This window comes from Aulonocara stuartgranti (genome assembly GCF_965226115.1).
Source record: "Aulonocara stuartgranti genome assembly, chromosome: 12".
NCBI classification, from domain to species: domain Eukaryota; kingdom Metazoa; phylum Chordata; class Actinopteri; order Cichliformes; family Cichlidae; genus Aulonocara; species Aulonocara stuartgranti.
The window spans coordinates 19,351,651-19,369,083 of NC_138948.1; the positions used below are offsets into that span (position 1 = coordinate 19,351,651).

General features: G+C 40.8%; 1 protein-coding gene across 1 annotated transcript in view; it reads right to left on the reverse strand.

Annotated features, from left to right (window-relative positions):
• Positions 1–215: 215 nt before the first annotated feature.
• osbp2b (oxysterol binding protein 2b) overlaps positions 216–17,433 on the reverse strand; it is a 51,115-nt gene continuing 33,897 nt past the window's right edge. Inside the window, exons 3-14 of the mRNA XM_082553842.1 lie at positions 16,707–16,957; positions 10,644–10,842; positions 9,504–9,624; positions 8,957–9,023; positions 8,368–8,520; positions 8,030–8,275; positions 7,780–7,900; positions 7,431–7,534; positions 5,697–5,792; positions 5,182–5,366; positions 4,862–5,082; positions 216–3,580 (exon numbers count right to left, since the gene is read on the reverse strand). Of these exons, the coding sequence (XP_082409968.1) occupies positions 3,438–3,580; positions 4,862–5,082; positions 5,182–5,366; positions 5,697–5,792; positions 7,431–7,534; positions 7,780–7,900; positions 8,030–8,275; positions 8,368–8,520; positions 8,957–9,023; positions 9,504–9,624; positions 10,644–10,842; positions 16,707–16,957 (1,907 nt within the window). The 3' untranslated portion in view covers positions 216–3,437. The remainder of the gene's footprint in view (positions 3,581–4,861; positions 5,083–5,181; positions 5,367–5,696; positions 5,793–7,430; positions 7,535–7,779; positions 7,901–8,029; positions 8,276–8,367; positions 8,521–8,956; positions 9,024–9,503; positions 9,625–10,643; positions 10,843–16,706; positions 16,958–17,433) is intronic.

The window sequence follows — 17,433 nt, forward strand, 5'->3', positions numbered from 1 at the left end:
ACAACTCCAAACTGTAAGAAAACCTTTTGTGTAAATGAGTAAAATTGCCAGAATTCACTTCTCACTATCATTAGTTCACTGCTAAAGAATCAGACAGGTAAACATTAAGAGCTCATATTATCACACTTAAAATTCACTCTATCGGCTAAATCCTAGCATTTCTTCCTTGTGTGAAGGAATTTCTTTTCCAGTGTGTGTGTGTGTGTGTGTGTGTGTGTGTGTGTGTGTGTGTGTGTGTGTGTGTGTGTGTGTGCGCGCTTTACATTTGCATGACCCACACATCAGAGGAAATAACTGAACCACAGCTAACAACATGTTAGTATTAAGAACTATATAAAAAAAACAACTTTATTTTCAGTGTGTTAACACAGTTTTTGGCCAAATTGAGGACACCTCTGAGTTAGTGTCTATCTTCAGGCTCATTTAGTCCCCCCTCTACCCCCTCCTTAACCTCTGCTGTACAGAGAACTCAATAGTCACATTAGTATAATTCTTCTTTTACAATATCATTGTTTTATCACAAAATATTCACACAAATAGGCTGGATGGTAGATACAATACCTCCAAATTCTACATTCCTAACAATAATTACAAAAAAATATCGACTGTTTTTTTTTTTTTTTCTTCAAAACTCTTGTCACTGTAGACTTGTAGTGCACAGGTCAGGGGACTCGTTCCCTTATTCAGTCAGTTAAAGGCAAAAGACTCAGTGTACCTCTGTGAGCTGATCCCAGATCAGCAAGTCCACAAATGGCAAATGAGCTGCAGAGAGCCTGGAGTGGCCGCTCTGGCTTGTCCTCTGTGGCTACAGCTGACTGCAAAGAGGAGCGCTACAGGAACCAGCCCTGTCTGCTTCTATAACCTTTGACCTCCTATCAACTAAAGCCACTGTGGGTTCCTTGGAGTACCCGCTCCAGTCTCAAATTCAGTAACTCCACTGGAAACATCTGGACTACAAACTAGTGAGGGATGGATGCTGTGGAACTAGTGAGAAGAAACCGGTGTGTTCCCGGGTTAATGTTTACTTGTTAATGCCTCAGTGATCGGGCGCAGACTTAATACTTTGTACGATCACTGAAGATGATACTAGTTAAATCGATCACTGATGATATGGTAAGTGTTGCCACGGGAGAGCACCAGAGGACAAGATAGTGTTCATGTACAGAGTGAGATTTTCTCAACATCAACACAGAGATATGTACTAACCTCTAGTCAACCACAGTGAAAAGTGCTTATTCAGGTCTTTGATGGAAATTACCGTGACAGTGATACAAGTGTTTTAATGTCACCACTGCAGTTGCACTAATGTGTTATAATCAAACTACTACTATATAATTTTTCCTAATCAGAGTCACAAATGGAAAATGTTAAGATGACTGAGATCCAATGAAGCATAGAGACAGCTCATATTTCTAATATAAATAACATGAACAGACTAATGGCACGTCCCTAAAGGGAAAACTTAATATCCAGTCCAAATGGAAAAAGGATTACTGCCTTGATGCATATTTCATTAGTTGACATAAACCAATCTCTAGTGGATCAAACAGCTGTAGATTATGGAGACTCAATGTGTTGAAAATGAAATACAAATATATTTAGAATGAATCCGTCTGACGAACCAATACAGAAAATATATAACAGAACCATAAAAATTTAAAACACACATGAATTTAGAAAAAAAAAGATAATACATCATAAAACCTAATATCTGGTTTTATTTCATTCTAGCAGCTTTTAAGACAAAAACCACTTTAACCAAACCTTTAATTTTTTTTTTAAACTTTTCCCCCCAGAATATCATCTTCTTCCATAACAACACCGAGTCTGTCAGCTAATTCTGACTTCTAGAGCCCGTTATATCACAAATCAATCACATGGGCTCTGCCCCACTTGTCCTCAGACTTCTTGATGAAAATAAACCTATTTATAAATAAAATATTTAACACTGAATAAAGTAAAACCTGTAAGCCGAGATACAGAGGTTAGTCTGATTCTTTTTCTCACTTTATGGTTATATTAGATACATTTTCTGTAGTTAATTATGTGATTATTTGTACGTTCATTTCTCTGTATTTAATTATGGGTTTTTTTATATTTACTGAACACGTTGACTCTCCATAGTTTATAACACATGCAATCAAAGCTGTGACTATTTCAGAGTCTTCATCCATTACTTTCTATACCTCAGTCACAGACATAGTTTGGCAACCCCCTGACAACTGCCGGTTGCTACGGAAAAATGTGTATCCCTCAACCAGCTTGCTTGCTATCGTCGGGTAAAAATCAGAGAATGCTATACCCACAGGCTCCTTGTGCCTGCTTTGGCTGTTAGCGAAACCCTCTCAGAGTTGTACTGAAAAGGGCAAAACAGACCAGAGAAGTGAAAGTAAAAATTGCATCTGGCGGTTGCAACCAATACAAGGTGCAACTTTTACTTTATGGTTTCAGTGAATTTTCACTCGCTACCACTTGGCAAGTAGTTGGCAAAAAAGTCAACACTCCCCCTTGCAAACTGCTGGTGACTGAGGCAAAGTGCTAGCACATGCTAGCAGCAATCACAAAGAGGTTTTCAATGCAGCACCGAAAACCTCTTGCATGAACCAATTTCATGCAAGCGTCTGCAACCTCCTGCAACCACTTGCCAACCGATCTCGTAATATACACGCTTCCTTAGTAACCAGTGGTTCCTGGAGGAGGGGTGACCGACTGGTCTCTAGGCCTGTGAATGGAGTTTTAGCAGTCGATCTCACAGCAACTGTCAGCGATCACTCATCAGCCGGTTGGGAAATAAACACACGTTTTCCCTGTGACCGGTGGTTGCTCTAAGCCCGGCTTTAACATATCAAAAGAGGCAAATAATGAGCACTTAAAATGTTTACCATAAAGAAAATGAGGAGGCTAATTAATAAAGTAGGCCCAGGTTAATCTCTGTTGTACTGAATAAAACTGAGGGTGAAGACATTTTTCTTACAAATATTGAAATACTGTTGTGTGTTCTGTTTTTATGTCCCTCTTTATTCTTTTTAATCAGTTTATAATCATGAGCAGCTTTGATGTGGGTTTCTATCCAATTTGGGAAACTCTGTAGTGGAGTGAACACAGAAAAGTGCATTGTGGGTAGCATTTCCGGCACACCAGAGCATCAGGACTGAGCGGGTTAGCTTTACTGTGTGGTGTTACAACTCTGTTACAACTCTGTCACGGCTGTTTGAGTATAGTGTCAAATAGGACTACTCGGGGAACGCCCATAGAGTGTACATTTGGAGGTACAGTGTAATCTGAGAGTGTGCGAAACATACACATTCTCATGTTCACACACAAAAAAAGAAAAAAAAGGTCCACATGGTGCTCGTTCGCTCCGATGCTTAAGGACCAGAGGTGGAGCGGTTCACTGTCTCATGAGGTTAGGTGTGATCCCAGAGGAGGTTCCTGGGTTAGAAGATGTCAGGACACAGGCTCCAGTCCTGTCTCTCCTTTGCCTCCCAGTAACCCCCCTTGTACACAAAGCTTGTCTCTCCAGTAACTGAGTCCCTCCTCTGGTAAAACCACAATGGCTGGTAGCCTTCATATTCTCTACCTGTGAGGGAGGAAAAAAAAAAAAAATCACAGGTATTAATCCATTGGTTTGATCCGATTATCCTCTAATGGAGAAGCCACACTCGCAGGCTATTCACACTCAGATCATTTCACCATCATACAATGCATATAGTAGTGATAAAGAAACAAATGAGCACACATTGTGCAAATATGTCAAAACCTGAAAGGCTCATGGTGAAGGAGCTATACTCAAACTTTTGGAAGTCCCTGAACTAAAAAATGAATCTGTTTCATAAAAAGAGCAGTCAAAACGAAAAACAAGCATATAAAAAAAAAAACTAGAAAAGTGCACCAGAAAAGTGTCCAATCGAAAAAAAAGAAAAAGCATAATGGCAATGCAGGAAGAAATCCAATCTAATCACTTGCTAATGTGGCTTCACCAGAGCACACTGAGAATACTTGTAATGTTAAATCATTTTCTTAAATGCAACATGTTACCGAGGCCAGTTCTGAATGAAAATGTTGCATGTGTGCAGGAAAAAGTGTTTTTTTTTTCCTGAGTCATTATTTGGAGAAATTGACATGAGAAGGGTTTCATGCAGTTCCCAACACTGAGGCAGACCACACAGAGTAACACAGAGGATGGCGTTTGTGTGTTTGTGTGTGTGTGTGTGTATGTGGGAGTGATGCACAACGGAGGGGTACAGGGCAACCCCCACTCACCAGAGTCATAATCACACTCTGACCATCAATAGAGGGAGGAAAAGAAAGACAAGTCATGGGTACATCAAAAACAATCTAGCCTACGCACAACACACAGACAGGAATGCCACGAGGATGAAAAGTGTCTGCTGAGGTCCCCGTAAGATTTAAACTCTTTATTTATTTATTATAACCATCTCTTCTTAGTTTTCTTAATGAGCCCTGCTTTCTTAACGTGAACTCTTAAAACTCTTACATCTAAATTATAGAGCTCAAGAAGCTTAGGTAAATTATTCAGTTACTGCTTATTAATCATTTGATCTAATACTTGGGTATGAGCTCAGCCTTGATTATGTAGCACAGCATGCCACAGATCCCTTTTAATCAAATATTTCTATTGAGGGATTTTCTAATTCAGTGATTTATCTGTTGTAATGATATTTGTAGTAAAATAATGCTCCAGCTCCCACCTGACATTGTCTAATCTAATAATGATTGGGACTTTTACTACCATACATGCATAAAATAACTTTATGCCCTGACTCTTGCTTTCTTTCTCCTTTCTCATCACTAGACGCAGACAGACACACACTCACTCTCACTGTTCTCAGTCTCATACCTTCATCCAGAGCGTCTGAGGCCTCTGCTTCCCTCCTCCTTCTCACTGCTCTTTGTTTCTCCTCTAGCCTCTGTTTTTCGGAGTTTGCTTCATCCCATCGCCCGTCCTCCATCAGCCTCTGGTCTGGTCTCAGACGGCTGTCGGTCGTTGCCACCCCATCCTCCAGCTCATTTAAGGTCAGTGCCAGAGCTGAGAAGTAGTACATGTTCTCAGCGTTCTCCCTGACAAGGCAAGAAGGAATTGGCATAAGGTACACTGTGGAGTTCCATGACATTTATCACACATCGCAGCTGTTTACTCAGCTATGGCTGTTGGCTTACGGGAGCGGGTATTTCTTCCACAGCAGTTTGGGGGACAGAGTCTGGTAGACCATCTTCTGCTTGCCCTCTGACCCGCTGCCTCCTCGGCTGCTCTGAACGATCTTGGCACTTTCCATTTTCTCATCCCACGTACCAGAGAGGATGTAGTGAGCCTGGCCCCCACTGTCTGCCACCACACCTGTCACCTGGAAAAAAACAGAGAAAACAGAAGCTAGAAACACAAGCACAGAGCTGCTCTTTCCAAGTAATGTTAGGTATGTAAATACCCAGTCCCATCAGTAGAACATGACTACATTTAAATTTGCTCCAAACAAATAAATGTGCTCTTTATTTAAGTAAGTGTTACAACACAAAAGGGTGTTATTGAGATCTGACTTCATACACTAAGCTTATTACACAAAGCAATACATTTGTTGGTATTGTCCAGCAGGAGGCAGCATCACACAAATGAACCCCACACCGCAACGTCACACCCAGGCTGGGTGTCAGCAGAGTGTGGAAAACAAAGAGTTTACCTTGCGTGGAACATCCCTGGAGAAATAACTGTAGGGAGAGAACTTGAGCTGGCAGGTCTCCTTGGTCCTGTGATTCACAATCTCAATGTCTCCCGACTGCACAAACACAGACACGCAAAAAATACAGAATGAGAGCAAGAAAGAGAGAACAATGACATTTGAGCCAGTGAACATATCACAGCGAGTTTCACAGTGAGTCAGGACTTAGAAGATTCAATTTGGAATGACAGTTAAGGTAAATCCACCACTATTTCATTCTACCTGTCCATCTGTCACACACACTAAACAAACTAAAACAATGTGCTTATGTGTAGAATTACTACTCTTGTTACTGCAAACAAGACATGTGGTAAGCAGGTCCTTGCATTGTCCTGCAAGGATGTGCATGCACAGTGCTGGACACTGCAGTGGGATGTACCTTTAAGGTCTCATGCTTAACCCTGTAAAGCCCAAACCATGAAAATGTTTCAGAAAATCCTATTTATTTGTGGTTTATTAAAACTTTTGAAAAAGAAAAAAAAGAAAAGAAAAATCATCAAAAAGATACACTTGGGTGTTACAGGGTTAATCTGATTTTGCAGCATATGACAGCCATGAAAAGAAAATATTAAAAATAGCCACCATGCGGAGAAAATGAAGGTTTATGCTGGTGTGATTGTGATGTAAAAATACATTCTTTGTCAGTGCCTCGCTTGTTTCAGCTGTTTTATTACTGACAATTGTGCTCCGCTATAGCCAACCACAGAGAGTGTAGCTGTAGGTTAATATGAAGCTGTTTGGGTGACCCCGTTCTGCAAAGGAGGACAGCCGAGTGGCAGAACAATGCAAAGAGAATGAAGGTGAATATACTGAAGAGAATAATACAATACAGAGATGACAAAACTACATTTATCTCAACACAGAGCTGGTGATTTTGTTACACTCAAAAGGACAAAAAACTGATAGCATTTGTACATTTGATCAGAAAACAGACACTAATGTGAGTAATTTATTTTTAGATCGTTTCCTTTCCTTGCTTCCAATTTTCACTAAATGCTTGCTCATAGAGGGACATGGGGTTGGTTATGTCTCTATCATGGTAGCGTCTTTAGCTTACAATGTAAAGCACATTAAGGTGAGTGCTGTGATTTGGTGCCATATAAAAAAAAAACTGAATTGAAATTGAATGTATTTCAAGTCTGTAGAGTACCTTTAAGAAACAAATACTACAAATATTCAGTAATTTAGGATATTTGTACTTTTACTTTTTCATGTTAGGAACAGGTTGACGCTTTGTTATTATACACAAGAGCTTATATTCCAGTGGATATAATCTGTGTTTTTCTTCTTCATGGATTCTTTAAAATGAGCATTCAAACACAAATGCACACTGACAGATGGATGTGACACACGAAAGCAGGACAGGGAAAAAAATGTAGGTGGAGGAGGTGGATGGGGTTTTATAGTTCCAAATAGACACATGTGAAGCCTGCCCCTCAAACCTCCCTCCACACTATAACTGGGGCATCTCAAAGAAACAAGAGGTTGTTATTTAGATCAAAGCTAAAGACAAATCCCCGGATACTGTGGAGCTACTTGTTGAACTGTTAAAAAGCTTTACGTTGATTCCCCTCTTCAGTCCTACTCTGCTGGTCTGTGCCACACACTTCTGCTAGAAGAAAATATCTACGGGCTTTTCAGGAAGCTCAGTGGTATTAAGGCATGATGTCGATAAACTAAACATAATAAACAGACCTGGTCAATCCACAGCTTGCCCACAATGATGTTGTGCACTGTGGAGGTGACCTTTCTCCACACATAGTGGTTCCCGCTGGCGTGGAACTGCAGGTGAATGGCACCTGGGGACACACGGCGACAAAAGACAGATTCTCACATCTGCTTTATTGCTAATTTGCAGTTGCGCATTATTGTTTGGTTTTGTGCTTCTGAATCTGTCATCCAGCACATTAATGCTCAGAGCACAGGCAATGCATTTCCACCTCAGAAGATTTATATTTCACTACTTACATGATTTTCTATTGCATAGCACAACACAGCAGGCATATAATTATTATTTACGCATGAAGTTTGTTAGCGGTCTTACCCAGAGGCATTATGGAGAGGTATTTGCCTCGGAACTTGCTGGCGATGGTGATCTCCTGCCATAAGGTCCAGCCTCTTTGGGAAATCACATGATGTGCAGCTGCAGGTGGGTGATGGCTCACCTGAGAGGACACAGAAACACAAAGGCTCTGTTTAACCTTGTGTACCGTCGTGTGTGTGTGTGTGTTGAATAACTGTGCGTGCACATCAGGAAGCATGCAAACAAAATCTCTCTGTAGCTGTGCCATTACCTGCTCACACAGCGAGCGGTAGCCAAATTCCTCCAAGCGATCAAGCTCGTACGTTTCGCCCAGGAGGGGGTTGAAGGGCTTGGCTGTCCGGTGGACCGTTGTTGAGTAGGAAGAGACAGAGAAGGCAGCGACCAGGCACATCTGTTCTAGTGAGGAGTCGCAGCGGGCTGCCTTGTCTAGAAGCTCGTGATACTCCAGGTCCTCGGTGAGGCGCTGCAGCATCGACAGAGGCTCATTAAAGTTTACCTGAAAGGAAGATAACAGAGAGAAACTCATAAGATGCAATCCTTACAGATTTACCTGCCAGCAAGAAGAACCGGGAGCACGCCTACACTTACAGGCATGGGGATTTTAGAAAGCTCCTTGCCGATGCAGTTCTTCATGATGCTCCACAAATTGAGGGAGTAGTTGGGTTTGTCTGGGATATGACTCCGCCTTTGTCTGCGCGGCTGAAGCTCCTTTCCTGACACATCGTTACAGCTTGGAGACATCTGGGATTAGGTGAGGAGAAGAGGGTGGATATACAAGTTTGAGACAATACTTTCAATTTTGTGGACAGCTTGGCAGCATATCTCCAGATGTAGCGACAGAGCAAGAGAAAGACAGGAGAAAAAGAGAGAAAACACAGATGTGTAAGAGAGAGAGAGAGAAAAATATTAGAAAGAGCTGAGGGAGAAGAAGAACAGATGTTTGAGTACTAAATGATTCAAACCACTGGCAAAGTTTGTGTGCGTATCCTTGCATCCTTCTTTAAGCACGGCAGGGAAGGATACTTGTGAAAGCAGCAAGTGAAGATGTTACATAAATAAATCAATGAGGTGTGAGCTTTGCAGCAGCAGCAGAAATGAATCTATTTTGAGATTACAAATATTTGCTCCTTTAACAAATGTCAGTGCCATTATTTAGGCATGTTGGGAAGACACTTACATGGTCGTCCTGGTTCCAGTCACCGGGTTGGCCTCCGCTCGCTCCGCTCAAATTACTCTGAGATCGCCTGGAACAAAATGAAAGTATTTTCTACAGCGACGCAGGACACAATCTCGCCAAAATCCCCTCACGCTCTTGTTTCCCCTTTACACATGCAAACACAATATACACAAGGGAGGGGAGAGATTGCTGAGTATTGCAGATGAATACTGTGAAACTGGAGTTGACGGATATGTCACATGACACAAAAATTGGGTAACTTGTCTGCAGGAAAACCGACCGCTGTGAGAGTCTAAGGCTGGTTTTTATTTGTACAACCGAAAGTGAACACATGACAGAAAAGGACACGCCGCTCTTCGATTTCTCATGCCATCAGCTATCATCAGAGCCCCGCTCAGACGTCACCCAGCGTCAAACTCGCAGTTTTTACAATTTGGAGCGTGCATGGTTAAACTATATTTCTCATATCCATTTTTTCTTACAGTGCATTTTTAATGAATACATAAAAAGAGAGCAGAGACTGCACGGATTCCTGTGTGAGACTGACCTGTGCTGCGTGCTCTCACTGGCAGTCACTGTGATAAACGCAGGGGAATCCTCCATGGCATCAAAGTACTCAGTATCCTCATCTTCATCACTTGCCTCCTCTTTCCGTGACCTCTCACTCCCTTCAAGTGGACATATACATTTATGAGTCCACACAGACATCCCAGTGAAAAACAGTGAGTTTGTATTCTGCAGTGTTCAGGAGAGACAGGCATATAATCACATACCAGTGGTGATTAATCGGGGAATAATTAGCTTAATCGTAAAATTGGCAGTGTTCCTGTTGGGTAACTAGCCTGAATGATGCAAGTACCTCAGGGCATGCTTCTTATATTTAGTACTGACTATTTAGCACTCAGTACGTTCACTGTGTTCAGTGATCCATTATGGGTTTTAACCAGCTTCCAAGTGAGAAGCACAAATGTTTATATAAAGTACAATTAATGGGTAAAAGAGGGAAAGGGGAGGGAGTATGTTTGCTGTGTAGAAGCTCTGTATAATGTATAAATAATAAAAACTCTAAACTAACCATTTACTGTGTTAAAGGTTCAAATTTCATATCTGCCATTATGATAGCAAGTAGTGACAAATGGCAAAAATAGTATAAAAGGTAATGAAAGTTTGAAGAAACTGTGGTTCCCACAGGACCTGGTGTTTCTGATGTTCTGCCTAAGTGGTTAAAATATAATTATCCTCTGTATGAATTAACAATTGCGTTTAAGGTTAAAGGAAGGAAGAGGGACTCAACTATGTTTTAAACCCTCATTATAAACAGCAGAGACAGAGATCACAGGAGGGCTGGAAATGGGTCCCCAGGTTAAGTTCATGGGTGCTCAATTTGTTTTTACAAAATATAAACTGTGGCTTTTTCTGTGTAACTTTTTTAGAGCATAGCTAAAAGTTAGATCACTTCCAGCCAAAAACTCATGAGAATATAAACTAACCAAAGAGACTCTTAAGATAAGTACTATTTACATCTTAACTGCTGTCTAATTAAAATCTTCTGACACAGCTCAAAACTTCTGTCCTCCACATGAGGAGAGTCTATAATACTAAACCCAAGGCTACGTGTGACCTTTAGCTATTGGTATGAGTCCCGTGCTAAGGTCCACAGGAGCTACTAACAGACAGCCAGTCTCACCCTTGTTGGTGGTAGGGGCACTGGGTGCGCTGGAAACAAGCGTGGGTGCTTCCCTCCACGCTCGCTCCAGGCTGTTATGCTGCTTGGCTAGCTGCTCAATGGTCTCCTCTAGATGGGTACGCTGCTCTCGCTCATACTGCAGAGCCCGCTGCCATCTCCTACTGTGAGTCTCGGCTAGGTCCAAAAAGTCTCGACACGCCTTGGGTAACAGAAACACACGAGCAGATAATCAGAAGACAGGAGTGAAAAATAAATCAATGTAAAACACATCGTGAGGGGGGAATTGTTAAAAACAACTTTTTTAACAAAATGGAAACAATCAGTTGGGATAAAAATCCTGTATCACTTTTCCTCACAGTTGGCAACAATACAAGAGAAAGAAGATTTGGATGGAAAGGGCCGTAAATGCATTTGTGTCATGTGTTGTAATCAAGGCTGCTTATCATAAGGTTTTCGAGCAATCATAAATATGTTAATTAGCTGTCTGTCGAGATTTACTCCGTCTCCCCGCTGTGGCAAATGCGCCTTGGAGCAAACTGTAAACATAGAAAACATCAGTGACTGATGAGCTGCGTTTAACACTCTGATTGCATAAGGCTCTATATCTGCGTCAAGAGGGGGTATCATTGTTTCTCTTCTGCTTTTGCTGCTCAGACAGAGAGGTTACTTCAGATCACCACATATTACATGTCAGCACATGCTGCCACTGACGCTCACTGAGCACAGAGGTCAATGAACCCAAGTAACACCTCTCAGCTGACTCCATACATGTTAAAAATGTCATGTGATGCTCCCTGATCTCTCAGCGTGGGGTTATCCAGCTGTTTTTCAAACATGGCTTTAAAAGCAACCACAAATCAAATGTTATGGAAGTCTTGACTTGACTTTATTCTGTGGTACACTGTCATCACAAGAAGAGATTGAGAGGAACTGCTGAGAGGTAGCTTAAGCCACTTAAATAAAATAGTGGCTGAAGGTTAAAAACCTTCGGGGCAAAAGTGTCACACAGTTCAATTCATCTGGGCTCTTAGTATGATGGAACTGCAGTCTGGATTTTGTTTTGTTGGGGAAAAAAAGTTATGACTATATAGCCCTCAACAGAAGTATTATACCACCTGTCATAAAAACAAAAAAAAACAGCTATTTGAAACTAAAAATTTATGGTGTTATTTTTTAGGTAAATTTACGCTTTTAATACCCAATTTAAGCCGGAACACTGGATTTCTCTGAGAAGTTAGATTTAACTAAATTTGACAAATTTTTCTCTTCAGAAATGGATACAAACAACTGCGACTTTGTATCTTTGTTTTTGTTTTTTTAAACCCAACATGCTTTATTATTTATTTCAGCTTTTCTGTAAAACAGTACATTTGGAAATTATGGATAACAACAATTATATCTTAGCATTAATAAATACAATTTCAATTAAAGCGCTTGAGCTTACTGGTGGATTAATCATTACAGAAACACAAAGAATGGTAATTACCAACACTATTAACTTAGGGCAGCTGTGGTATTAACCGTATACCGGGTGGTGGTATAGGTACTGTAAATAGTTTCAAACAACAGATTTTTGTTTTGTATTTTATTTATCAAGTATACCCAGTAAAGCTAAGGGGAGCTGTAACTACCAACTATTACTTTCTCACTGCTCCAATTCATATTTGGACAACAAAGTCTTATAATAGCCAAAGATGTTCATAACTTACATCTTCGGATGTCTGGTTTTGTCAGAGTAACAGGCCGGGACATTAAGACATTTAGCCTAATATTTTAATTCCTTACAAATACACATTTTTAAAATAATTTTTGCTACAAAAAAAGTCAAGTTAATTGTGTTGCAGTTGACTGTGATGCACAATCATTATCATATCATAGAGCCTTTCACATTCCTACTGACCAGAGCAATGTATGCTTTCATGCATTTCATCCTGGTCATATTACTGATTTATGCCCACCTGTGTAAGGATACTCGGTACTCTTGAATAAGGCTAATAACCCCCCCCCCCCAAAACAAAATTATGATTATTTCTTGAGCTTCATTTTAAAAATACTGAAAAACCAGATATTGCCCAAAATTATTAAGACACACTTGTAAATTAAAAAAAAATCCACGCTATTATTAACAGGCTTACAACAAACTATCTTAACAAACTATAGAGCAAGGAAAAACACTTACATTTTTAAAGCTAAATTAAAATAAGTTAAACTAGAAATTGATCATTAAAGACGATCAAATTTCCTAATTACACAGTCATTAATCCAAAATGTTAGTAGAGCAGTATGATCATAACACAAGAAGTGAAATATCAGATCACCTTACCATGCCTGGTTAGTCTCTTACCCTAAACAGCCCTGCACAAATGTTTCAATATTAATGTCTTAGAGTCAGTTAAATGTCCCAAATGCATGTGACGATGTGGGCCACTTCCCCAGACAATAACCATCATATGAAACTCAAACACCCCCTGAAGAAAATATGACAGTTCCACTTTTTTAAACGCTGACTCTCCACTATAAGCATAGACTGCATGTGACTTCTGGTGTTTTAAGTACGGGGTTGATAAAGGCTAAAAAAACTGAATGAACAAGCAGGAGTACATATGTATGTAAGTGAGGGTTGACATTAAACACCAAGAGTCACACAGTCCCGGTGAACTCTGCAGAAGGAACTATGTAGCGCAGATTAAAGTAAACTTGGTTAAAGTTTATGTTCATGTGTAAATTGTATAACCCTGAAAGAGTACGTGTGTAAATGCATGTAAATGTGCCATTAGAGTCAGGCTACTGCTGAACGAACTAGAGTTAAACCCTCTCCCAAGGCCAGATTAATAAGAGCGTGCAGTTGTACCTTTACATCATGGCCTCCAGCTTTCCTCAATCCACCTTCTCTCTCCTCTGTTCCTTATTCACACTTTACATGTCAACACCATTTTAACATGGGTAAAATAAAGTTTTAGGATGCCTCTTTGTAGGCGCCAAAAATGTGGCAGTAGAAATCCTTGCACTAAAGGGAGTTTGGACCAACATTGATTTCTCATTAAAAGCACATTCCTGGCAAGCCAAATGGCATTTTAATGAGTTTGGCAATCCAAGAAGATCTTTTTTTTTTTTTTTTGCTTGTCCAGTCAATTAATAAAAATAAAAAAAAACAATAACGGGCTCATCATTTTGAGCACTGGCCTTTTACACAATGTTAAGTGCGATCCTCGTTACAACTTTTTATTTTTAAATTATAAAACATTAGTTGATAAGTTCAAACTAATTGCAACCAAAAATGCAACTAATCTTAGTAAATTATTTTAACCCCAAACAAACCAAAACGAAACAAAAAAAAAAAGCTTCAACTGAAAGTCATGCATTAGAAGTCAAATAGCAATCAAAACCACAGCCACTCGTAGAAGCGGAAAGAAAGACCAACCTTGTATGATTTGTCTTTAGTCAGACCAGGTCTGTCAGTCTAACTGTAGTCCAGAAGGCTCTAACATTCCTCACCAAGCAGGGAGGGTCAGGGTTTTGAGAAGAGTGGGGAGCTGGGGCTATTCCTGTCACCCCCACCCACTATCATATCCAGTATCACGTTTGCATGACCTCAATTCTATATGAACTGTCATCCATTACTAACAGACAGCTAAAACCACAATATTCACTGTAAAGGAAATGGAAACTGGGCCAGATTACAGTAGAGCATACACGTAATCAGAAAAAACATTTGGCAGTAATGACCAACTTGGTCATATTGGAGCCTGCGTTTTGCTACATGTGATTTTGAACGTTAAATAGCAGCGAACAACAATTTGCTACATAAAGATGCTGTGGTTTCACTGCACAAAAGAGAAAAATTGTGAAACAGAGAACAGAAGAGAACAAAAAAACAAAAACATGCAAACAAACAAAAAAGCAGTTACAGGGAGTGCAGAATTATTAGGCAAGTTGTATTTTGGAGGAATAATTTTATTATTGAACAACAACCATGTTCTCAATGAACCCAAAAAACTCATTAATATCAAAGCTGAATGTTTTTGGAAGTAGTTTTTAGTTTGTTTTTAGTTTTAGCTATTTTAGGGGGATATCTGTGTGTGCAGGTGACTATTACTGTGCATAATTATTAGGCAACTTAACAAAAAACAAATATATACCCATTTCAATTATTTATTTTCACCAGTGAAACCAATATAACATCTCCACATTCACAAATATACATTTCTGACATTCAAAAACAAAACAAAAACAAATCAGCGACCAATATAGCCACCTTTCTTTGCAAGGACACTCAAAAGCCTGCCATCCATGGATTCTGTCAGTGTTTTGATCTGTTCACCATCAACATTGCGTGCAGCAGCAACCACAGCCTCCCAGACACTGTTCAGAGAGGTGTACTGTTTTCCCTCCTTGTAAATCTCACATTTGATGATGGACCACAGGTTCTCAATGGGGTTCAGATCAGGTGAACAAGGTGGCCATGTCATTAGTTTTTCTTCTTTTATACCCTTTCTTGCCAGCCACACTGTGGAGTACTTGGACGCGTGTGATGGAGCATTGTCCTGCATGGAAATCATGTTTTTCTTGAAGGATGCAGACTTCTTCCTGTACCACTGCTTGAAGAAGGTGTCTTCCAGAAACTGGCAGTAGGACTGGGAGTTGAACTTGACTTCATCCTCAACCCGAAAAGGCCCCACAAGCTCATCTTTGATGATACCAGCCCAAACCAGTACTCCACCTCCACCTTGCTGGCGTCTGAGTCGGACTGGAGCTCTCTGCCCTTTACCAATCCAGCCACGGGCCCATCCATCTGGCCCATCAAGACTCCCTCTCATTTCATCAGTCCATAAAACCTTAGAAAAACCAGTCTTGAGATATTTCTTGGCCCAGTCTTGACGTTTCAGCTTGTGTGTCTTGTTCGGTGGTGGTCGTCTTTCAGCCTTTCTTACCTTGGCCATGTCTCTGAGTATTGCACACCTTGTGCTTTTGGGCACTCCAGTGATGTTGCAGCTCTGAAATATGGCCAAACTGGTGGCAAGTGGCATCTTGGCAGCTGCACGCTTGACTTTTCTCAGTTCATGGGCAGTTATTTTGCGCCTTGGTTTTTCCACACGCTTCTTGCGACCCTGTTGACTATTTTGAATGAAACGCTTGATTGTTCGATGATCACGCTTCAGAAGCTTTGCAATTTTGAGACTGCTGCATCCCTCTGCAAGATATCTCACTATTTTTGACTTTTCTGAGCCTGTCAAGTCCTTCTTTTGACCCATTTTGCCAAAGGAAAGGACGTTGCCTAATAATTATGCACACCTGATATAGGGTGTTGATGTCATTAGACCACACCCCTTCTCATTACAGAGTTGCACATCACCTAATATGCTTAATTGGTAGTAGGCTTTCGAGCCTATACAGCTTGGAGTAAGACAACATGCATGAAGAGGATGATGTGGACAAAATACTCATTTGCCTAATAATTCTGCACTCCCTGTAGAGACTCATCAATGGTTGTGGCTAGCTTCTGTTTGCCTCTGTACACAATATTTCTATCTGTTTATGGAGGGAGGAAAGTATGCCAGAGGCACCCATTTGGTTTGAGGTGCTAGTGTTTAAATGATGTATACAACAAATCATCTACCTCAATCTCTCCTTATCTTAACATCCTCTTCTTTCAACAACCCTCTCCTTGTTCTCCTTCCCCTTCATCCATGTCCAGCAGCAACGGAGGCGATGATTTTAAATCCGACCAATCTGGTATGGAAATCTTATTCTTGATGATTTGGCCCTGGATGCTCTTCCTGACATAACCCTCCCCATTTAGGCAGGATTGGAACTGCCACTAGGAGTACCCTGACTTGTGTCCCCCACAAGTCAGGGTATTTTGTATCAGGATCTGGTCGACCTCCATGCCTGCAGCCTTGGTCTCTTTAAACACACTACACTGTGAACTGATCTCATCTCTCATTGCTCACAAACCAGGACTGCCACTCCTGTCATACTGATCATACCAAAGCATGTGGGACACATATCACTCACTGCTAACCCCTGCCGTGTCTTGCAGCGCGGTCTGTCACAGCTACTTACATTGATCATAGCATTGGAAGTGATGCGGAAGAGGGTGGCTCGCTCGTTGACTGCCTTGATTTTTTCTCCTCCCTCCACAGGGACTTTCAGGCCTTCGAGTTCACTCAGGGAGCGCTGCAGGGCCGCCCCGTGCTTGGCGATCAGGTCATTACACGTGCTGAGGTCATCGAGCTTGCTGATAAGTATCTTCAGGGTGCCCTGGATCTCGCTGCGGTCTGACTGGGACGTGGGCTCCTCGTCCCCTGAGTCATCTAAATGGCATGGGTCACATAAAAATAAAGAACAATTAATACCTAATTGAAAATACATTTCTTAAGTTTTCCTAAATATCTAATGAACTTGTGCAATCAAAGAAATATCTGATTTCTCAACTGTTCTGTGAATGTCACTGTCCAACCTATGACACAGTTAACTTTTTATAGACACTGTAGTGTTAACCGAGAAAAGATGTGAGGTTACTGGGCCACAGTTCTTACAGTTATTTTGTTTTCTTAAGGGACAGTCTGAAAACAACTGTCCCTTAAACAGTTAAAGAAATTCTTGCCAGTCTCTTTAAAAAAAAAAAAAAGTGTAGTGTAAGTTTTATAATGCCATTTAATGTGGACAGCTTATCTGTAACCATGAGCTCTGTGAACCTTTGAAGCAGCAGCAGCCTTACCCTGTGATATGTCTAAACAGAGGTTACTCAAGGTTAAAGAAAACATATGAGAACAGTATTGCAGTGTCA